The sequence below is a fragment of the Hyperolius riggenbachi genome, chromosome 5 (genome assembly GCF_040937935.1).
Source record: "Hyperolius riggenbachi isolate aHypRig1 chromosome 5, aHypRig1.pri, whole genome shotgun sequence".
Taxonomy (NCBI): Eukaryota; Metazoa; Chordata; class Amphibia; order Anura; family Hyperoliidae; genus Hyperolius; species Hyperolius riggenbachi.
In genome coordinates, this window is record NC_090650.1 from 205,250,831 (window position 1) to 205,275,819 (window position 24,989).

Here is a 24,989-nt window from a genome sequence, read left to right on the forward strand (position 1 = left end):
GCTTTGAGCGGACTTCTACTACAAGGGCACTCTGAACATGCCTGGAGGAAGGGCTGTTAGACCAGGCCTGGCCACTTGAAATGTCACAGGCAGCATTATCTAAGCAGCCTAATGATAAAGAGGAGGCAATTTGATAGCTCAATTTCTTTATTCACCAATCAATATTTTACAATACAACAACATTTGTAAACGCTTGCATTCATGTCTCAGATTAATACATATTTGCTGCTTTATGATCACCTTTTTTTTTTTTTTTTTTTAAATTGGTGATCATTACTTTAATACTTTAGTATTGTGGTGGGGGTGTCAGGGCACCCTGTAGAAAAAGGCACATGAGACAAAAAGGCGGGAGCCCAGTAGTGCAATACGTCAATATAAGGATGGGAAAAAATGGGGAAAATAAGAATGCTACTCACAAAGGAGGGTTGCAAGGGGCAACCAACCACAGGAAGCAGGTGGAGACCATAAACCCAACTCCACTCGGGGCGGTCCCGGGGGGGGGGGCAGGGGCAAACGCAGGATTTTTAAGGGGGGGGTTCCTCAAAGGTCCAGAAGCACGTATGTCCCGAGTGCTTCCGAATACAGGTGGCTCCATACTGCCCATGCACAAAAGTGCGCTGGCGTATTACGGAGCTGCCTATCTTTGGAAGTACTCAAGGACACGAGTGTTTCTGAGGGCTTCTGGTAGCAGCAAATGTGAACGGGGGACAGCGCTGGAACAACTCCCCAAGAGAGGAACAGGAGATAGACTTAGTTTGGACAATTCAGTGGAATATGCTACATAGTTTCACATAGCGCAAGCGATACCCATATGATGCAGGGATATATGCATCTGCGGAAGATGTCGGCGCTACATAAATACTAAATAATAATATTTTGCCTCACCAGGATTGCACTTTTATTTAGCTTTCCTGTAAGACAAGAACACACAGTCAGCCAGCCAGCACTAGGGGAAGAGGGAAACAAAGGTGAATGAGGGAGGGCTGGTGCACACCAAGAGTGCTTCTGAGCGTTTTTCAAATCAACAGTGATTTGAAAAGCGCTTGGCTAATGTTACCCTATGTGGGTGTTCCCACAGCAGCGTTGTGATTTTTTCAAAATCGCAGGTATACTGCATGTAGCATGTTTTTGAGCAATTCATTCAAAAATCGCTCTGAAAATCACTTCACAAAATCACACTCACAAATTGCTAGCGATTGCTATTGTCATTTTGGCGTGCACTAGCCCAGAGAGAGGAGTGGAGAAATTGAGAATAGCCCCGGAGATGGAGCAGAGAACTTATCTGTATTGAAGTCCCACATCACACAGGCTACTTGCCTGTAATCTGACTCCTGTCCCTGTCAGTCTCTCACACAAGTCAGAAAGAAGCCCTCCTGGAGTCTAGGGACTGTCAAAAACTTTTCAGCTTGTTATCCACAGTTCCACACCTTATCCACACATGCAGTCATTATAACAATGGGGAGAGACCAGACAGATGTTTGCCCACAGACCCTGAGTCCAGGCAAGCTCTGCATCATGCTGTGCATATTTACCAGCTTGCCTGCACTCTAATTTCATCATGTCTGACACTTCTGTGCTGTGTAGAGTCCAGGACTCCATAATCAACATTCTCTCACTGTAGGCTGCATCTTCTTGTGAGGGTTGTGAGGGAAGCTCAGCTGCCTCTCTCATTCTATTAGCTGGAGGGAAGCACCAGAAGTAAGAAGGGAGGGAGAATGAGGCTGTTTATATTATGCGGGCTTCCCTGGCTGAATACACAGCTCAGTGCAGGGGGGAGGTTCCAGACACCCGGAACAGCCCCCTGAGTTCGCCAGTGCGGGGGGCCCGGAGGTGGTCGCTCTCTTGGAAAACCGGAGACAAGTGTCCACCGTGGTGGCAACCACGGGTATACTGTCACCACCCCTCTGACAGGTTATGTTGGTGGGTGTACTAAGCACAAAATAGGGGAAAAGAGGCGCCCTGGAATGTATAAAAGCATCTAACAACTGTTCAAAATGAAAAAGATAATAAGGTGTCCCACCTCTATGACAAAATCTTTGTAACATACAAAAGATTTTTATTTAGCACAGGCAACGCGCCTCGCGGGTCCAAGCCCGCCTCCTCAGGCCAATAACAGTGCCAAATGATATATACCCGTCAGCATAGCAAACAACACAAACACGTTTAACCACTTCCGTACCAGCAGTCTCTGCCCCCTTAAGGACCAGAGACTGCTGGCACGATAAATCGCTGCACATACCCGGCGCTCTCGCCTGTCACAACGCTGCCCATCGCCGCAGGCTCCTCTCTCTGCAGTCTCTATGATGGCAGAGCGCTGACAGCCGGTCAGGAGCCGCTTTCATTGGCTCCTGACGCTATCAATGGGAGCCAATGTGATTGGCACTCTGTGATCACACGGTCAGGAGCTAATGAAAGCGGCTCCTAACCTGCTTACAGAGCTCTGCCATCTTATAAACGGCAGAGCGAGCAAATTACGGTGGGTGCAGAGCGGTGAGTTCGGCAGTAACGGCGTTAGTGTGATTCAGTGTGAATCTAGGTCCAGTTAGGGCAGCAGCACCACCTGCTGGGCGTAGATTTGTACTGCGTCCTTTCGGGAACCAGTTAAACACTGATACAGATTGCAGATTGATATTGCCAGAACAGCTGTGCCACGTTAACATTACCAGCCCCCATGGTTTTTGACATGGAGAGGGCAGAAATCTGCAAAAGGTGGGGTGGAAATCCCCCCTCACAAAAGGACTCATCCCACCTCCAGCACGCAGGAAGGGTGAATGTAACTACCGCCATGCATGTCATAGAAGTAACTTATGCAAGAGTAGCACGGTGTCAGCCAATGACCAAGCAGCTCCTGAATGGCTGCAATTTAACTTTTGTTGGAGAGTGTAATATGAGTGTTAATATGTAAATTTAGATGGTGCAATGCGAAGCAGATTTATTCTGCAAGTTTGATCCATAGGTCATAAAAATTGTTAGACCATCCTAAACATCAGAATAATGTTTACACAGCAGAGATGCTTTTGTTATGAATGTATGCTGCCTAGTTATTAAATCAGATGAAAAGTTTTTGTTTAGGCTTGTTAAGTTCACATGTAAGATGCTACTTGCTGCATTCACAGAACATCACGGCTAATAGACTGTCAAAGGAAAGTATTTGAAGTATGGATTTGTTTTATTTTAGGGGAAACAAGAGCTAGCCAGTAGGTGGTGATGAATACACTACAAAATAAATGTAGGCTTTATTTCCCAGTTTCCCAGTACAGTTGAAATAAATTTTAACTGAACACAGAAGAATGCCCTGAATGGTAATTAAATGCACATTTAAATTCAATCACAGCATAAATGCAAACACATGACACTGCAAGGAATTACTTTGGCCAAAATTATGGAAAGTGTAAAACAATAAAAAGTTGATGCTTATATTTTTTTCTTTGTGTGTGTGTGTGTGTGTTTTTTTTACTGAAATAATTGTAACAATATATTTGTACACTCTTTTGGTTGTTTGGTGCCAATATTTTATTTGGAAATAAAGGTGCATTTTTTTCAGTTTTGCATCCATCCCTAATTACAAACCCGTAGTTTATAAAGTAACAGTGTTATACCCTCTTGACATAAATATTTTAAAATTTCAGTCCCTGAAATTTCAGGTAACTATTTATGTTTTTTTTTTATTGTATTTTTTTTTTATTACAAAAAAAAATATTGGGGAGTGTGGAGTTAATGAGTTAATTTATTGTGTAAAACTAATGTATTTGTATATGTAAAATGCTTTAGGGTGTAGTTTTACTATTTAAAGTTAAAGAGAAATCGAGAGCCCAATATGGTGTAGTATGTCAAAATTGATTGGATAAATGAAACAGTGAGATCGTAATACTCACAAACACGGGTTACCACCTAGGTAACCACTCATTAGGCAGGTGAGGAGATTAGACCTGTCCTCATTCAGGATTAAGAAGTCGCTCTCTGTAGATAGGAAGAAAGGGGGTAGATCACCCCTCCACCTAGGGTGGACTCAAATATATTGGTAGGTGAACAGAGGCGCCAGAAGGATAAAAGTACATAAAATTTTTAAAAAAATTGCTGGGAGGAAGTGGTGGACTCGCCTCCGTTAAAGCAGACACCAAGGACTGTAAATATATAGATATACACATTTATTGAAAATACCCCAAAGATGCAACGCATTTCGCGGGCACAGCCCACTTCTTCAGGCAATAAGCAGGGGATAAACAACAGCAATTCAGTTATAGCAAGCAGAGTGTCACGATCGGTGTAGCAGAGAGGGTCTGATTCTCGGTGATCTGCAGTATCACTGGGAATACAGATATATATCCGATTATTGATGATCTGCAGTATCACAGATAATCCGATATAATGCTAACCTCTGAACACCTGAGTGGTGTGAGTGCTTGGTACAACAGTAATACCGTGAGGACTAAGCCTCAGAAACAAGTGCCGTACTGTATGAAGTACTGCAGCAATACAGATTCCTTCCGAAGGCCTGGACTCTCCCGGGGGAGGAGTCAGGCGGAGCGTAGGAAGGACAGAACGTGAGTGACACCTAGGAGAGGGCGTCACTAACAGATCTGGGAACTGCCTCTAACAGCAAGGTCAGTTCTCGAAGTCAGGCAGGCCTGGTCGTAACACACGGACAGATACAGTACAGATACAGAAAGCAGAGGTGGAGTCTAATAAACAGGCAGGGTTCGGCAACAGGGTATCAGAAATATCGGGGTACAGAATCAGGAGTCAGATGCAGAGTCTAAGAGCGAGCCGAGGTTCGGCAACAGGGTATCAGAATGACAGGGTACAAGATCAGAATACAGAAGAATAGTAACAAGCTTGGAGAAGCTGGGGAGCAGGTGCCCAGCAAATACAGAGCTGGCCCTGGGGAGCAGGTGCCCAGCAAATACAGTGCTGGCCCTGGGGAGCAGGTGCCCAGCAAATACAGCGCTGGCCCTGGGGAGCAGGTGCCCAGCAAATACAGTGCTGGCCCTGGAGAGCAGGTGCCCAGCAAATACAGCGCTGGCCCTGGGGAGCAGGTGCCCAGCAAATACAGTGCTGGCCCTGGAGAGCAGGTGCCCAGCAAATACAGAGCTGGCCCTGGAGAGCAGGTGCCCAGCAAATACAGAGCTGGCTCTGGGAAGCAGGTACCCAGCAAATACAGAGCTGGCCCTGTGGAGCAGGTGCCCAGCACATACAAGGCATGAACTATCTCCTAACGATAGAGATAGTTCTCAGGGTCGAAAACTCACAGACAAACAAAGTACAGGATCAGATATCAGGAGAGCAGTCAGACAGGCAGAAAGTCATAACAGATAATCACAATCAAACTAGTACTTTAAGCTATCAACAGAATCTAGCTAAGTGTAGGATTACAGCTCCAGCTGGTCCCGGCACACTTAAGGATCTGACTAAGGGTCTGCGTGCTCCCACATTGTGATCGCAACGACAGGCAACCAGCAACTGACCAAGCAGCAGAATATATAGTTGCTGGACACTGCCGCCCCGCCCGAACCATTCAGCCAATCATGAGTCCTGCAGGAATCAGCTGACCTTCCTGATCAGCTGACACTTCCCCTGCTAGTATAAAGGTCCTGGATTCAGGCCCGCGCGTGCATAGCTCTCCATCTGCCTAAGTGCACTAACAGACCCAGCCACACCAAGCACACGCTGCTGCATGCAAACAGCCGCTTTGCTGTCAGGACATGCGGCGGCTTTTCCGCGTTCCACCACACACCCAGACGCGTGCAAACCGCCGCGTAGGACGCGGAGTCAGCCGCCTAGCTCTTGGCACACGCGGCGGCTTTCCGCGTTTCCTCACACAGAGCACCTCTGTCAGAGGTGCTCTGCTTGCTATAACTGAATTGCTGTTGTTTATCCCCTGCTTATTGCCTGAAGAAGTGGGCTGTGCCCGCGAAACGCGTTGCATCTTTGGGGTATTTTCAATAAATGTGTATATCTATATATTTACAGTCCTTGGTGTCTGCTTTAACGGAGGCAAGTCCACCACTTCCTCCCAGCAATTTTTTAACAAATGTTATGTACTTTTATCCTTCTGGCGCCTCTGTTCACCTACCAATATAGTTTTACTATTTGGCCACAAGATGGCCACAGTGAGTTTGTGTTCATGCAACCTGTAAGCGTCCAGAAGGACGCTTACAGGAAGCACTACGAGGCTGGGAAAATCACAATGATCGCGCTGTTTCTCATAGAAGCAGCAGATCCTTGCGGGGGCTTAGATCAATGAACAAGAATGGATTTTGCTGTTCATTAATCTCCGGGCGAGCGGGCAGGGGCGTGCACAAGTGGCGGTAGCACGCACGCGAGCGGCGGTAGCGCGGGAGGTACGGATTTCTCCATCCCTTGGTTTTTTAGGGGGGGGGGAAGGGATGGAGAAATTCGTACTGCGGGAGGAGGGGGGGGGTAAAGTGGTTAAAGTTACAGACAATATTTAGGGGTGGCATACAGCAATAAGACAATACAGGACAGATCACGCAGCACAGTATGAGTACAAGGTAATGCTTAGTAGGTCACTGGATGGAGCATGGAGAATAGGCAAGTTGAGTTCAATCAGATCCATAGGATGGTGTACGGTAATAAAGGTGCGTGAACAGGTAGGAGACACAAGGAGGAGGATAGCTCCTATGACATGGTAGTCTGCCCCTCCTATCTACCACCATGCAGAGTACTATAGGGATTATTTAATATTTAGCTGTTTGCCGCTGCGCTGGATCTCCTCTTCCCCCCAGCATGCTGCCATCCTTCTAATGCATGTCATGTGATCAGGAGCCAGAGAAAGGCAGCATACAGTGTGAAGCTCCTGGGAGGGAGAGGAGACCTTATGGAGGGTGGACAACGTAAATATTACAATTTCCCTTCGCTAATCTGCAAGTGGCCTGCAAAATGACTGAAAATATTTTCCCCGGGGACCCTGGGGGTTGGTATGCACAAGGACTCAAAGCTGAGATCCTGACATAATGAAAATTACTTCATAGCTTAGGTTAGCTCTCACTGTGGTCTTATCAGACTGTGTGAATGATGCCTATTCAGCAGAGGAGGAGGGGAGCAGAGTGAAGAGACCAGGCAGAGATCTTATCCTCGAAAGTGAACATTTTTACAGACAGGGGATGCTTTTGAATGTTCTTTTATATAACTAAAGTTGGCCACACACGATACAATAAAATAATCTGATTTTATGGCAATTTGATAAATATGATCAGATCTCCTGAAAAAATCGAAAGCATTTTTTTTATCCGGAATGCTGGAAAATTTTCTTCAATTTTTCTAAAGATTACAATCTTTAGAAAAATTGAAGAAAATTTTCCAGCATTCCGATAAAAAAAATGCTTTCGATTTTTTCAGGAGATCTGATCATATTTATCGAATTGCCATAAAATCAGATTATTTTATTGTATCGTCTGTGGCCAACTTTAGTTATATAAAAGAACATTCAAAAGCATGGTGTGGCCAACTTTAGTTATATAAAAGAACATTCAAAAGCATGGTGTGTGTTAGATTGTCAATTTATTAACATACACACCCTAGCAATTTTCTCATAGTTTCCAATCATTTTTATCATGATTGGGGAAAAATTGAGCATATCTGTGTGGTACATTGGTCATATTTTTTAAATGTTACAATTAGTCAGAAAAATGTATTGCAATTCTTGAATTGAACAGATATTTTAAAAAAATTGTATGGTGTGTGGCCACCTTAAGAGTAGATACTTAAATCTTAGTTTAGGGAGTTTAATCCCACTTTAAAATGTACTTGAGACAAGTTAAAAAGAAAAATGTATACTTACTTGGGACCTCCTAGCTCCATGTACTCAGTGGGCTCCCTTGACATACTCCTAGGTGACACTGACTCCATTGGTCTTTAATCTTCTAGGTGGCAGTGCAGCCTGCCTGGCATGACTGAAGCCTTTTTAACATAGAAGATTGAAGATGAACGGAGTGGCCCAAGAGGATGCGAGGGACGGAGGGAACCCACTGAGAACATGGTGCTGGAGGAAGCTCCAGGTAAGTATACATTCCTCTATTTAATTCTTCTTAGGTTTCCTCTAAGTAAGCCATGTGAGACAGGTACAAATTTGAGCTTTGTTTAGCTAATTCATATGCAGTTTACATATGTGTATACATAAATAAGCGCCAATAACAATGACATTTTCTCATGTCATTTTATTGTCAGTGAATGAAGAGGTAAAATGAAGCTTGCAAAATTCTTTAAAAAAATTAGATTAAAAAAGAGATGTGCACTGAAAGTTCAGTGGTGCGCCGGGGGTCATAAGTTCTATGAGTACATAACACAAAATACATTCAGTATAACTCCCCACCCCCTTTTTTAAAATGAATTGGATTTATTTACAATAAAAAGTAAATTGTTAAGCCACCCAAACTTCTTGACGTATCAAAACTCCAGATGGTGAACATTCCCCAGGTGTCCATTTCTTTGCCATTGACTCTCCAAGTCCTCACTCCCACTTCCCCTCTGTGTTGGAAGGGAAAGGGTCCAACAGCAATCCACATTAAATTTCCACCATCAGGCCTATTTAAACGTGTTCCTGTTTTGCTGATCCTTGTTATGCTATTTCGGTGGTTAATGTTTGCTTGGCTTACTGCCTACTCTGACTCCTCCCTCTGCTGCTGACCTCTATCTGACTGATTACCCAATCTGTTCCGGAACCCTTCTCACCAGACCATCCACCTAGCTGTTAGGCTTGGGCCTGGTCAAGCAGCCACACCAGTGTGTTTCCATCTCACATTAACCACTGCCCTTGCCACTTGTCTGTGGCTTCCTGTCTCAATATGAAGGGCTCTAGGACTGAGCTGCAAAGAGAGGCTGTTCTCATCAGAGAAGTATTCCATCAGCGGCACCATAGTGTGGTGCAAAGGATATTACAGGTCTTTTAGACAATACATTTTACACAGCTGCTACTATATTTGGGTTCCAGGCAGTGGCATAGCTGAGGAGCTGTGGGCCTCGATGCAAGTTTTACAATGGGGCCCCCCAAGCACTCTATACATAACAATTGATACGGCGCACCAAAACCCGCCAATGGCAACTACAGTGTCAGAGGGGCAAGAAGGGGATGGGGAACAGTTTGTTAATGATTACCACTATTCAAAGTATCTATAGAAGTGATTATTATGACCACAGGACCAATAGAGAGCTAATACTGTAGTTGAGGAAGGGCCCTTTGGGGCCCCTCTGGCCCAAGAGCCCCGATGCGGTTGCAACCCCTGCACCCCCTATTGCTACGCCCCTGGTTCCAGGTGTGCCGATTATTAAAGTATTGGTACTATTAGTGCTATTAGCACCCATCAATCAGCTATGACTAAATGAAGCACTTCTTCATCCTAGAACTCACCTTACTACTCCCCCTCCCCAACTTAAAGCCCTTCCTATTCAGTAAGGAGCTTGGGCAAATCTCCATAACACTGCTACTTGCCTATAGAGCGCGTCCTGTGGCTGCAGCTCTGGCGCTTTCAGTCCACCAGGAGAAAAGCACGGTATAAATGTTATTTGTCTTGTCTTGTCTAATGCCTAAATCAAACCCATTAAGCTCAACACACACCATACAATCTTGGTTGTACAGATTTACCAAATCTATGTAGTATAAGGGCCAACAGATTGAAAATACCTTGAATGATTGATTGGATAAGCTCTAATACTACATGAAAGTGGTAAGATTGAAGAACCTAGATTGTATGGTGTGTGGCCACCTTTACTCTTAATGTTATATTTTTCCTGATACCCAGCCTTAACCCCTCTCAAACAGATCCCTCCCTAATGAATGCCTACACCTAACTCCCCTGACACATGTCGATAATAGCTGAACATCAGCTCTCAACAAATACTCTATAGTTGATCACCAGCAGTAGCCAAGTACCAGAATCTATTCCAGCTCTTCAGCATTATCCTCTATGACTGTGTCTCACCAATTAACATTGGCCATCTTCTATGGATTCCTCTGCAGAACCCTAACCTGTATATCATCAGCAGAGACAGAAACAGCAAAAACAAAGTTTGCAGTGAAACTTCCATGGAACAACATGCAAGCACTTACAGAAACTTTTCAACTTTACACACTTGCACAAATTCACCAGACATTTTGGAGGCAGAAATGAATTAAAGAATACTAACGACTTTAATAATAGTGGTTAATAGCAAAGCCCCCATACATGCTAGAATCACTAAATTTGCTAGGTATTTTAAAGGGGACCTGAACTCTTGCACAGTACAGAAGGAAAACATAGAGAAATGCACCCTATATGTATTTAGCGAGTTTAGTCTGTCTAATTCCCTGTGATTTGTGTCTAATTACAAGTTGTAATTTGATCTCTCCCCTGTGTCACCTGACTGCCATGGCAGATATGGCAGATAAGCTAATTGGAAAACACAGGATTCTTGTGTTGTTTTTTTTATATTACAGCTTGCCAGCTGGCAGGCTGATCATTGCATCCCCATTCTGTTTACAGCCGGGGATGCGCGCTTGAGCGAGCGCGCATTCCCAGATAATCCCACCCACCACACTTGACGCCAATCAAAGTTAGGCAGTCCCCCAGCAGCCACACGGGAGCTGATTAAATTTGCCGGGAGGCTGTTCCTGCAGCCATTTATAAACCATGTGCTGCTATGTAATGAGCTTACCACTGTTGTTTGTAGTGACAGTTTAAATCTTTTTTCCTTGTGAAATGCAGTTGTGGGTGTTTTGCCAGGTGGTGGCAGCACTTGGGGTAGTGCCTCAGTTGCTCCCCTTCACCTGGGGTGCAGTTGTGGATGGCGTGCCCAGCAGGGCTGCTCGCCAGTGATCTTGAATTTGAATTTACCCGTGATCATGGGTAGTTTTTTATGAATCCAGAAGTCGAATTCAAAGATCGATACCGATCACAAATTCGAATTCGATTGTATCCGAATTTTACTCTCGAATTCAGCCGTGATCACGGGTGTTAAACCTGTGATCACAAATTCGGATTCAGCTACCATCGCTCAAAACCCGCCGACTTTAAGGGTTGATAGCAAAGCCCCCTTAAATGCCAGAATCACCAAATTTTCAGGCTATGTTAAGAAGAAAAGTGGGAGCAAGGGGATTTTTTTTTCTTTTCAAAAAGACCTTATACTTTTTGAGAAAATCGATTTTAAAAGTTCAAAGAAAAAAACTAAAGCTGCGATTTATGTTTGTCAGAATTGCCACCAGTACCATTGCGAAAATAAACAGGTTTTTGTGACCCTAGGCTATGACCTCTCTGGCCTAGGGGCTCGAAACTCACCAGTCATGAGTCCCCTAAGAGTCCCTACAATGCTAGAAAATTTGCCACTGCTGAGCCATCGTCCTTTGAAAAAATGTGAGATATTGGAAAGTGAAATAGGAAGCCCAAATGAAAGCCTATGGGGGTTTTAGCACTTTTGCACCCCCGTAACTTTGGTTTGCAGAGATGTAGGGAACCCAAAATTGGAGTGCATGTACAACAATATGCCTTCTACCTGCATGCCAAATGTCGTGAGCTTTAGACTTTGCTAACGGCCATGGCAGCAATTTATGTTCGTCAGAATCGCCACCAGTACCATTGCAAAAATAAACAGGTTTTTGTGACCCTAGGCTAGGACCTCTTTGGCCTAGGGGCCCGATACTCACCAGTTATGAGCCCCCTAAGAGTCCCTACAATGCTAGAAAATGTGTCACTGCTGAGCCATCGTCCTTTGAAAAAATGTGAGATTTTGGAAAGTGAAATAGGAAGCCCAATGAAAGCCTATGGGGGATTTTTAGCACTTTTGCACCCCCATAACTTTGGTTTGCAGAGATGTAGGGAACCCAAAATTAGAGTGCATGTACAACAATATGCCTTCTACCTGCATGCCAAATGTCGTGAGCTTTAGACTTTGCTAATGGCCATGGTTGCGATTTATGTTTGTCGGAATCACCACCAGTACCATTGCAAAAATAAACAGGTTTTTGTGACCCTAGGCTATGACCTCTTTGGCCTAGAGGCCCTAAACTCACCAGTCATGAGCCCCCTAAGAGTCCCTACAATGCTAGAAAAATTGCCACTGCTGAGCCATAGCCCTTTGAAAAAAATGTGAGATTTCGGAAAGTGAAATAGGAAGCCCAATGAGAGCCTATGGGGGATTTTAGCACATTTGCACCCCCGTAACTTTGATTTGCAGAGATGTAGGTAACCCAAAATTGGAGTGCAAGTACAAAAATATGCCTTCTACCTGCATGCGACATGTCGTGAGATTCAGATTTTGCTAACGGCCATGGCTGCGATTTATGTTCGTCACCACTCCCAGTACCAAAAATGCTAAAATCCCCCATAGGCTTTCATTGGGGCCTAGGTTTTGAGGGTACAAAAGCGCAGGTTTCTGCAGAACGGTACGGCTGAGCAGCACCAAATTTTCAGGCTGTGTAGGGAGTATAAGGGGGTTCAGGGCTGGTGAGTTTCGGGCCCTTACCTTACCGTTCGGCAGAAACCTGCGCTTTTGTACCCTCAAAACCTAGGCCCCAATGAAAGCCTATGGGGGATTTTAGTACTTTTGCACCCCCGCAACTCTGGTTTGCAGAGATGTAGGGAACCCAAAATTGGAGTGCAAGTACAACAATATGCTTCTACCTGCATGCGACATGTCGTGAGATTCAGACTTTGCTAACGGCCATGGCCAATCGCCACCAGTACCATTTGCAAAAATAAACAGGTTTTTGTGACCCTAGGCTATTATCTCTTTGTGTTAGGGGCCCGAAACTCACCAGTCCTGAGCCCCCTAAGAGTCCCTACAATGCTAGAACATTTGCCACTGCTGAACCATCGTCCTTTGGAAAAATGTGAGATTTTTGAAAGTGAAATAGGATGCCCAATGAAAGCCAATGGCAAAATTCAGCACGTTTGCACCCCAATAACTCTGGTTGATTTATCACCCACCCGACTTAAGCAGTTAATAGAAAAGGACCCTTACATCCAAGCAACTCCAAATTTGCAGGATATGTTAAAAAAGATAGTGGGAAACAATATTAAAAAAAAAAAAAAAAAATGTGTGTGTGTGTGTGTGTGTGGGGGGGGGGGAGAATGTTCTGCGTGTGGGAAATCTGAAAAAAATGGCATGGGGTCCCTCTTCCTAAGCCTCTGTAACCCCTTGTCCCCCATGCAGGCTGGGATGGCGAGAATGCGGAGTCCCGGCTATACCAGCTTGCATGGTCCATGGTATGGGGGGGCTCCGGGGGAGAGGGGCGGCCAAGTCTTCCCCTCTCCCCCTGAGCCCTTGTCCAATCCGTGGACAAGGGGCTCTTCCCCACCTCCGGTGTCCAAGGAGGAGGGGGAGCGACTACTCCCTGGGGGGGAGTTCATGGCGGCTCTCAACCGATTCATTCGATTCAATACAAAAAGAACCGGCTCATGAATTAGCCGGTTACTATAGCTTAGAATGCGTCCTGTGCGGACGTATAGCAGTGCGGCTCCTGCTGTCTCTCCCCACCTGACTGCACCTGTCACCCTCACCTAGACTGGCACCCGGTGCACCCATGGGTGCCAGCCTAGGTCAGGTTGACAGGTGAGGAGGCGGGGAGGACAGCGGAATGTCGGCAGGATGCATTCTAAGGTATAGTAAAGCTAATTGCCGTGGGAGATCTTCAATTAAGGTAATTGAAAATCGCAAGATTGGAGGATACTGTATTTGTTGGATCATTTACTGAGGATATGGGCATGGGAACATTTTTTTAAAGGTACAGGTAAGTATTTCTGGTTAATTAAAAATATACATTGTACCCCTCTACTTATTTCTCCTGGGAGGGGGATGGGCATCTGGGGTCCCCTTCTTAAAGGGGACTCCCAGATGCCACCATGAACCCCCCCAGGGAGTCGTCATCCCCACCTCCTCCTGGGGCACAGCCTACACCTGGCACCCCTGTCAACATGCAATTGCATTGTTATGTGAACCAACCAAAATCTCTTTGTGATTGCATTATGGGATTTCTGATGCTGTTGTTCCCTTTCTGCTGTTTTGGTGCAAATTTTTTTCTTTTACATTTTGAATTTGACATTTAAAGCCTAGCGTGTGCAGCTGGGTGGGGTAATCAGGACACAGGACAGTTGGAACTGTGTCTCCTGCTCCTTGTCACCTCCTTTCAACCAAAAAGATGGCTGCCCCCATGACAAAGATGGCAGCCCCCATGAATCACAAACATTTGCCTGTTCTTTTAAAACAGGGTGGGTAAGAAATTATATTACCTATCTATTCTACTTAACATAACTAATGTAACTTGATGACAATATGTTTGTTTAGGCTGAAGTTCCCCTTTAACCACTGAAATACTACCTTATTTAGTAGTGAAAAAGAAGAAGGGGTCAGCTTTAAGCTGGACCTTCGATATCTCCTGTTGACATGACCTGTTTGTCTTTCCTTTCAAGTGAGGAATTTTATAGAGTACAGCGTGGAAAGCTAACAATCCAATTCTAACTGCCAGACCAGACTTCTACAACAATTTCTGAAGATTCATACAGCTGCTGGTGAGAAACCATTAAAGGAAGGAAGACTGAAAAGCCACAACATCTGATCAACCTCAGCAGAACCTTCCGACATGTGAGGTCTCCTCTGAGAACAGTCCTTCCATACAATCTCCAGCAAAGATTAAAGACTAAGAACTTCATCAGACCTCCTCTGCAACACAGCTGCATCTAGAAATGGACAAAACAGCTAACATTAGAAGAGACTGCTGTTTCCAAAAAGCCAGGATACTTTGCCTAATACTATTAATGTCAAGTTCAATAGCTTTTTCCAAAATCATCCTTACAGAAAATCTGTAATGAAAAAAAACTCCCCTGGGGAGCACTCACCTCAGGTGGGGGGAGCCTCCGGATCCTATTGAGGCTTCCCCCGTCCTCCTCGGTCCCACGGCGGCGGAGAAAATCCTCCTGGAGCGGCGGGGATGTAAATATTTACCTTTTGGCTCCAGCCCAGGCGCAGTATTCAATCTTCCCACGGAGATAGGTGAAAACAGCCGATCTCCGTCGGGCCGCTCTACTGCGCAGGTGCAAGTCTCCTGCTCCTGAGCAGTAGAGCGGACCCGACGGAGATCGGCTATTTTCGTCTATCTCAATCAGAAGAGCCGCAACAGCGCCCCCGCTGGAGCCCGAAAAGGTAAATATTGCACAGGCTGTCAGATTTGTCGCCTGTACGTTCCGGGGGCTGCAGCAAGACCGCCATGGGACACAGGAGGACGGGGGAAGCCTCGATAGGGTCCAGAGGCTTCCCCCTACTGAGGTGAGTACCCCCCAGGAGAACTTTTTTTCAGAACAGGTTTTCTTTAATAACTCCAGGAGATTGATTTTGATGGGAACCAATGTCTCTGGTATCTCTGCGGCTTAGAAGTTGGGCTGGTATTGCAGGGCAAAAGTGGTCTGTAACACCTCCCAGATAAATACATATACTGTATTATGGATTGTTCCAACTCTACCCATCAACAGAAATGCAAAGAGTTACAGGAAATGCTCACATGCAGGTCAAAAATGAAAGTAGGAACCAACTTTTTCACGCACAAGTTACAAGATGGAAGTTTTGAATCAGGATGATCCTCTTTTCAGCTTCTGCCATGGGTCCTCTGTCTTTATAGAAATAGAAAGCCCTATATCTGTCCTTTTCAGCTTCTGTCTACGTTAAAGAGCAAATTCAGCCTAAACTACACATTGTGGCCCCTTTCACACATGTTGTGTTGCTTGTGTTGTGTACTCTAACTTACTGAATTTTGTCGCAGTGGCCATTAGTCTGTATGTGACTGAACACAGAACCTGTGGTGCGACGCGATGCAACCGAAGTGCTTCCGATGACACAGAGGTGACACAGACTCTGCAGTGCGCTGACGAGCGCTACCACTCGGAACGCAATTGAATTGGAGTCAATGGCGAAATCTTTGCAGTAGCAGTGTGGCACGCATGCACCGATATTTCAAAATTCAGTGACGTACTTCCTGCCCAGCAGGGAGTACATCACTGAGTGGGGGGCAGAGCTACACAAATCACCCTATTGGGTCATTTAAACACAAATTGGTGCCATGCGATTGTCCTGTAGCAACTAATTCTGCTACAGGACAATTGCGCCACACCATATTTCTTCAACTATAAAGTTATATCGACCTGCCAAGTCTTTTCTTTCCAAATCCTTTCTTGAGCCCTGTGTTAACTGACTTCCAGCATTTAGCCCTGCCACACATAGAAAAGGGCTAAGGCCCATTTATCTATCTCGAGTAGAAAAAGCACCATGGCACTTTTGTGTGAGGGGGCAAGGCTATGTGTCAGAAGCTAGCAGACACAGAGCTTGGGGAAGGATTCAGAAGGAAAAGATCTGGCTGGTTGTCATTTTATAATAGAAGTCTAACAATTAAATGTGTAATTTAGGCTGAATTTGCTCTTTTAGGCATGTGTAATTCATACTGTGGTATAGTACTCCCAAGCAAAGGTGGTGGGGGCATTCCTAACTCTGAGCCCGATTCAATTTACTATTTCTCCTAATTTTTCTCCTAGGAGATCATTTTTCATCTATTGTTTTAAATAACTTTTTAGCACTCTGCAACTGAAAAAGTAGCAAAAAGTAGGTGAAAAAAAACCTGTCAAAATTACTTGATTACTGGAGGCTTAAAAAACATTTTATTTAGAGGAAGTGAAAATATTGCCTAGGAGAAAACTTAGGAGAAAAAGTGAATTGGGTCGGCCCCTCTGAGTCCACTCATTGGGGTGTATTCACAAAAATGTACATGCACAGACAGTTTGTATTAATTTAACCAGTTGCAGTCAAACTATATGACACCCATTACATGGGTTTGTATAACCCATGTTAGGCTCGGTACACATTTGTTTTAAAAACGTATCCGTGGCTCCATTTTTGGGCCCGGACCAAAACCAGAGCCACGGATACAAATGTTAAAAATAGGGGCCGTCTTCACCCACTTCAAAAACAGATATATGGGCGATCCGGGGAATGCGCTTTTGAAAACTGAATGAACGGTCCCGATTTGCATGGTTTTCATGGACCACGGATACATACAGGGGTAGTGAAACCCAATGCAAAAGCATATCTCCCTCTGTCAGGAACCGGCCCGCGGCACGCCTGCATATACGGTTCCCGACTGCGGGTTTGACCAGATCAAGCGGGGAGCAGCCTTATTCGAGCTAAAACAAGGCTAGGACCCCTCAGAACACCTCTCACTGCCACCACTAGTGGTTCGCTAGACACTTCCACTCTGCTGTCGAGTCCTCAGCGCGCAATCCACGTTTTCGTATTCGGGTCACCTTTGCGCTTAGGCCGAACGCCACGCACCCACACACAGTTGCAATCTTACACTGTAGTGAAGCAAAACCACTAGCAGTCGTTCCGAACGATACTGTTAGCCACTCTACTGTCGCTACTCGCAATGGCGTTTTTCGTACGTTGGGTCAGCTGTGTGCTTTAGGCCAACGTATGACAAACGCCCCCACACACAATGCAATTACAATTTCATATGGTAGTGTTGCTCAAGCATACAATTAGGCATGGATTTATACACAGTTGCACTTCAATCTCTTCTAGGCTATGAGTGTTAGTTTAGTACAGCAGAAGTCAAGCTTATTAAATAATAATTTAATATTCCAGGGAAAAAAGTGGAACAATGCAGAACAGAATATATACAAAAGATTACAAAAACAAAGTAAAAAGTTACAAAGATAAAAGTTACAAAAATACACACACGGATATTTGCGTAAAAATAAACGGGGGAAAAAAAGAACGTTACCAGCTTAGGTTAGAACGTTGTTTGACGGGAGGACGCCGTTTCGACCAGGAGTCGCGATCATCCCTAGCTATTCGCTACCTCCAAGAGACGATAGCTGTGCCTGTTCTGGACCCTCTTAAATAGTCTGAAGTGTCCCCTGGGGCATTTAATGTCCAGCCCCCAGGAACTAATGCAATTTCCCCGTTTGTGACATCACCGAACGCTTGTCATAATCTTCCTGTGATATGCGAACTTCAAAGGGTTCCGGTTTCAGATTTTTGAAGGTTGCAGATTTCACAGGTAAGATTGTATCCTGAGAACAACTAGTATCCCGTTTACACTTACAGATTTCAAAGCAATTCCATTTCCAGCCCACTATTCGGACATAATTCAATTTCCCCAGGTAAAAAATTGTATCAAAAGGACTTCACCCCTTCACCCATTTCCAGTATTCTGTCATGTACATTTCAAACATTCCTGTGTTAGTCTCCAGACTCTGGTAGTCTTGCTTTGTGTATTGAGACAATGGGCCGTCTCCTGAGTTCAAAAAAGCCAGGCAGATAATCCCATTAGCAGGGAACCACTCTCAGAGGAACTGCATTCAGAAACTTAAAGTACTTCATATGGTCAAGACAATCACCCATTTCCTTGCCCCAAGCAACTCAAGGCAACAGCTCCCTTTTAGCAGACCTACACGGAACACAGGCAGAAAAATGAAAGAATATGTTCCTTTATTATCCTTATCATCAGCACCCCAATATATCACCACACCCTCTACACCATAACCGTTTCCAGTGTCCCAGCCCTGTCGGTGGATGGGGAGGGGGCCACCATGCTGGAGGAGGTAGCAGGTAGGAAGGAGGGCAGCGGGCACAGTGGCGGGAAGGGAGGTCAGCCCCCCTCCCTCACCTGGGAGCTGTCTGTGCACATGTGCCAAAAACAATTCAGGGTTCAACGTGTGTTGTACTTGGTGAAATAAACTAATTCTGATAAATTCTACTGACCTTTTGCAAATACAGCCCATTATGCCATTTTAAATATTAGCCCCCACATGATCATGATGTACTATTCTATTTGATACACATTAACCACTTGCCGACCACCCCCAGCCGATGGGCGGCGGCAAAGACTGGGCCTAAACGACCGCAATACGCCCATCGGCAGAGGCGGCGGCAGGCGTGGTTATGCGGCGATCGGGTCATTCGTGACGCGATCAGCCGCCGGCGACTGGCTCCGCCCCCCTCACGCTGTAACCCGCCGGCCGTTCGGAAGCACCAGCGGGTTACTAGCACCCGGATCGCCGCATGTACACAGTATAATAGGCTTTGTAATGTATACAAAGCCTATTATACTGGCTGCCTCCTGCCCTGGTGGTCCCAGTGTCCGAGGGACCACCAGGGCAGGCTGCAGCCACCCTAGTCTGCACCAAGCACACTGATCCTGCCCCCCCTTCCCTCTGATCGCCCACCCACACCAATAGATCGCCCGCAGATCTGACGTCAGATCACCTCCCATGTGCAGTGTTTACATCTGTTCTCTACCCTAAACACCCACTAATTACCCATCAATCACCCCCTATCACCACCTGTCACTGTTACCTATCAGATTAGACCCTAATCTGCCCCTTGTGGGCACCCAATCACCCGCCCACACGCTTAGATTGCCCTCAGACCCCCCCCCTTATCAATTCGCCAGTGCAATATTTACATCTGTTCTTCCCTGTAATAACACACTGATCACCTGTCAATCACCTGTCAATCACTTATCAATCACCCCCTGTCACTGTCACCCATCAATCACCCCCTGTCACTGCCACCCATCAATCAGCCCCTAACCTGCCCCTTGCGGGCAATCTGATCACCCACCCACACCATCAGATTGCCCCAGACCTACCCTCAGATCACCTCCAAAGTGCATTGTTTACATCTGTTCTGCCATCTAATCACCCACTGATCACCCATCAATCAGCCACTGTCACTGATACCCATCAGATTAGACCCCTATCTGCCCCTAGGGCACCCAAACACCCGCCCACACCCTCAGAATGCCCTCAGACCCCAGCCCTGATCACCTCGCCAGTGCATTGCTTGCATCTATTTCCCACCTCTAATCACACCTTGAGACACCCATCAATCACCTCCTGTCACCCCCTAGCACACCTACCCATCAGATCAGGCCCTAATTTGCCCCGTGTGGGCTCCTGATCACTCGGCCAAACCCTCAGATCCCCCTCAGACCCCCTTCCGATCACCTCCCCAGTGCATTGATTGCATCTATTTTCCCCTCTAACCACCCCCTGAGACACCCATCAATCATCTCCTGTCACCCCCTAGCACTCCTATCCATCAGATCAGGCCCAATACAACCTGTCATCTAAGAGGCCACCCTGCTTATGACCGGTTCCACAAAATTTGCCCCCTCATAGACCACCTGTCATCAAAGTTTGCAGATGCTTATACCCCTGAACAGTCATTTTGAGAAATTTGGTTTCCCGACAACTCACGGTTTTGGGCCCGTAAAATGCCAGGGCAGTATAGGAACCCCACAAGTGACCCCATTTTAGAAAAAAGACACCCCAAGGTATTCTGTTAGGTGTATGACGAGTTCATAGAAGATTTTATTTTTTTGTCAACAGTTAGCGGAAATTGATCTTTATTGTTTTTTTCACAAAGTGTCATTTTTCAGCAACTTTTGACAAAAAATAAAATCTTCTATGAACTCACCATACACCTAACAGAATACCTTGGGGTGTCTTCTTTCTAAAATGGGGTCACTTGTGGGGTTCCTATACTGCCCTGGCATTTTAGGGGCCCTAAACTATGAGGAGTAGTCTAGAAAACAAATGCCTCAAAATGTCCTGTGAATAGGTCGTTGGGCCCCTTAGCGCACCTAGGCTGCAAAAAAGTGTCACACATGTGGTATCGCCGTACTCAGGAGAGGTAGTATAATGTGTTTTGTGGTGTATTTTTACACATACCCATGCTGGGTGGGAAAATCTCTCTGTAAATGGACAATTGTGTTTAAAAAAAAAATCAAAAATGTGTCATTTACAGAGATATTTCTCCCACCCAGCATGGTTATATGTAAAAATACACCACAAAACACATTATACTACTTCTCCTGAGTATGGCGATACCACATGTGTGACACTTTTTTGCACCCTAACTGCGCTAAGGGGCCCAAAGTCCAATGAGTACCTTTAGGATTTCAAGGGTCATTTTGCGGCATTTGGTTTCAAGACTACTCCTCACGGTTTAGGGCCCCTAAAATGCCAGGGCAGTATAGGAACCCCACAAGTGACCCCATTTTAGAAAGAAGACACCCCAAGGTATTCTGTTAGGTGTATGATGAGTTCATAGAAGATTTTATTTTTTGTCACAAGTTAGCGGAAATTGATTTGTATTTTTTTTTTCCCACAAAGTGTCATTTTCCGCTAACTTGTGACAAAAAAAAAAAATCTTCTATGAACTCACCATACTCCTAACAGAATACTTTGGGGTGTCTTCTTTCTAAAATGGGGTCACTTGCAGGGTTCCTATACTGCCCTGGCATTTTAGGGGCCCTAAACCGTGAGGAGTAGTCTAGAATCCAAATGCCTCAAAATGACCTGTGAATAGGACGTTAGGCCCCTTAGCGCACCTAGGTTGCAAAAAAGTGTCACACATGTGGTATCGCCGTACTCAGAAGAAGTAGTATAATGTGTTTTGAGGTGTATTTTTATACATACCCATGCTGGGTGGGAGAAATCTCTCTGTAAATGGACAATTGTGTGTAAAAAAAATCAAACAATTGTCATTTGCAGAGATATTTCTCCCACCCAGCATCTGTATGTGTAAAAATACACCACAAAACACATTATACTACTTCTCCTGAGTACGGTGGTACCACATGTGTGGCATTTTTTTGCACCCTTAGGGCCCTTTTCCACTAGCAATCGCAATCACAAATCAGAAACGCCAGCAATTGCGATTGCGATTTTTCATTAATTCTGTTATGCGATTGCGATTTGTGATTTTCATTTGCATTGCATTATCATTGTAAAAATCACTCCAGCAAGCGATTGCGATTAGCGATTTCCAAATCGAATCACTGTAGTGTAAAATACTTCTCATGATTTCTATGATAAAGTAACAACTCTAGCGATTTAAAAATCACTAGCGATTTGCGATTTTGCGATTCAGCAATCACAATCACTCTAGTGGAAAAGGGCCCTAAGTGCGCTAAGGGGCCCAAAGTCCAATGAGTACCTTTAGGATTTCACAGGTCATTTTGCGACATTTGGTTTCAAGACTACTCCTCATGGTTTAGGGCCCCTAAAATGCCAGGGCAGTATAGGAACCCCACAAGTGACCCCATTTTAGAAAAAAGACACCCCAAGGTATTCTGTTAGGTGTATGACGAGTTCATAGAAGATTTTATTTTTTGTCAACAGTTCGCGGAAATTGATCTTTATTGTTTTTTTCACAAAGTGCCATTTTTCAGCAACTTTTGACAAAAAATAAAATCTTCTATGAACTCACCATACTCCTAACGGAATACCTTGGGGTGTCTTCTTTCTAAAATGGGGTCACTTGTGGGGTTCCTATACTGCCCTGGCATTTTAGGGGCCCTAAACTATGAGGAGTAGTCTAGAAAACAAATGCCTCAAAATGTCCTGTGAATAGGTCGTTGGGCCCCTTAGCGCACCTAGGCTGCAAAAAAGTGTCACACATGTGGTATCGCCGTACTCAGGAGAGGTAGTATAATGTGTTTTGTGGTGTATTTTTACACATACCCATGCTGGGTGGAAAAATCTCTCTGTAAATGGACAATTGTGTTTAAAAAAAATCAAAAATGTGTCATTTACAGAGATATTTCTCCCACCCAGCATCTGTATGTGTAAAAATACACCACAAAACACATTATACTACTTCTCCTGAGTACGGTGGTACCACATGTGTGGAATTTTTTTGCACCCTAAGTGTGCTAAGGGGCCCAAAGTCCAATGAGTACCTTTAGGATTTCACAGGTCATTTTGCGACATTTGGTTTCAAGACTACTCCTCATGGTTTAGGGCCCCTAAAATGCCAGGGCAGTATAGGAACCCCACAAATGACCCCATTTTAGAAAGAAGACACCCCAAGGTATTCCGTTAGGAGTATGGTGAGTTCATAGAAGATTTTATTTTTTGTCACAAGTTAGCGGAAAATGACACTTTGTGAAAAAACACAATTAAAATCAATTTTGTGACAAAAAAAAAATCTTCTATGAACTCTCCATACTCCTAACGGAATACCTTGGGGTGTCTTCTTTCTAAAATGGGGTCATTTGTGGGGTTCCTATACTGCCCTGGCATTTTAGGGGCCCTAAACCGTGAGGAGTAGTCTTGAAACCAAATGTCGCAAAATGACCTGTGAAATCCTAAAGGTACTCATTGGACTTTGGGCCCCTGCTGAGTGGGAGAAATATCTCTGTAAATAGACAATTGTGTGTAAAAAAAATAAAAAATTGTCATTTACGGAGATATTTCTCCCACCCAGCATGGGTATGTGTAAAAATACACCCCAAAACACATTATACTACTTCTCCTGAGTACTACAATACCACATGTGTGGAACTTTTTTGCAGCCTAACTGCGCTAAGGGGCCCAAAGTCCAATGAGCATCTTTAGGCTTTACAGGGGTGCTTACAATTAGGCACCCCCCAAAATGCCAGGACAGTGAACACACCCCACAAATGACCCCATTTTGGAAAGTAGACACTTCAAGGTATTCAGAGAGGAGCATAGTGAGTCCGTGGCAGATTTCATTTTTTTTTGTCGCAAGTTAGAAGAAATGGAAACTTTTTTTTTCTTTTTTTTTTGTCACAAAGTGTCATTTTCCGCTAACGTGTGACAAAAAATAAAATCTTCTATGAACTCACCATGCCTCTCACTGAATACTTTGGGATGTCTTCTTTCCAAAATGGGGTCATTTGGGGGGTATTTATACTATCCTGGAATTTTAGCACCTCATGAATCATGACAGGGGGTCAGAAAAGTCAGAGATGCTTGAAAATGGGAAAATTCACTTTTGGCACCATAGTTTGTAAACGCTATAACTTTTACCCAATCCAATAAATATACACTTAATGTTTTTTTTTTTATCAAAGACATGTAGCAGAATAACTTTCGCGCTCAAATGTATAGGAAATTTTACTTTATTTGAAAAATGTCAGCACAGAAAGTTAAAAAAGACATTTTTTTGACAAAATTCATGTTTTTTTGATGAATATAATAAAAAGTAAAACTCGCAGCAGTAATCAAATAGCACCAAAAGAAAGCTGTGTTAGTGACAAGAAAAGGAGGTAAAATTCATTTGGGTGGTAGGTTGTATGACCGAGCAATAAACCGTGAAAGCTGCAGTGGTCTGAATGGAAAAAAAGGCTCTGGTCCTTAAGGGGCGAAAAGACTGTGGTCCTCAAGTGGCTAATTTTGATTTTGATAAATTCTACTGACCTTTTGCAAATACAGCCCATTATGCCAATCTTAAATATTAGCCCCCACATGATCATGATGTACTATTCTATTTGATACACATTAAACGTAACTTGATACTTTCAGCAACATTATTTAATGTAGTGTTATAGGAACTTACATATGGGTCGTCATCTTCACATTGATCTTCTGCTGCACGTGGATTTGGTTTCATAGTTAGTTGCTGAATAGATCCCTGAAATAAAAGAAGTTCAATGCAGTTATATAAACTCAAAAAGCCCACATAACTCAATTACCATAAAAGGATGTTACAAACTATTACTGTAATAATACATGTATAATACATCATAAAGATATTACTGTGTAACTCCCTAAGAAGAAATGAAGGATTAACTGACAGAAATACGAAGCTACATTCATAAGTCTACACAAATAATCAGTATAAGGCTCAAATGATGAGAGAAGAAAATGGTACCATGGTGAAGCCACGGTTCTCTTGAGCTGAACAACATTGGAGAACATAAGAGATTAAGCAAAAAATATATTTATCTGCTATTAGGAGGCACATGTTTGCAGCCTTCACCTGGGTAATATCAGGAAAATAGAGGAGCTAGCTAAATGATAAAGAACTGGCAATTCTACTGTTGCAGTCTTGTGTACACATTACCAGTAAGAACACTTTAAGAAATCCAGGCTATCTTTTTTCTATTAATTTATTTAACACAAATAATGGTGATCGGATGTTACTACATTAATACAAACAAGTTTAAGCACAGTTTGATAAATCCTTCCCAATTCATATTG

General features: G+C 44.3%; 1 protein-coding gene across 2 annotated transcripts in view; it reads right to left on the minus strand.

Moving 5' to 3' along the window:
- COL15A1 (collagen type XV alpha 1 chain) overlaps positions 1-24,989 on the minus strand; it is a 361,488-nt gene that overhangs the window by 155,853 nt on the left and 180,646 nt on the right. For both annotated transcript variants that reach the window (XM_068236615.1, XM_068236614.1), the window contains one exon: positions 24,346-24,420. In XM_068236615.1, the coding sequence (XP_068092716.1) occupies positions 24,346-24,420 (75 nt within the window). The remainder of the gene's footprint in view (positions 1-24,345; positions 24,421-24,989) is intronic.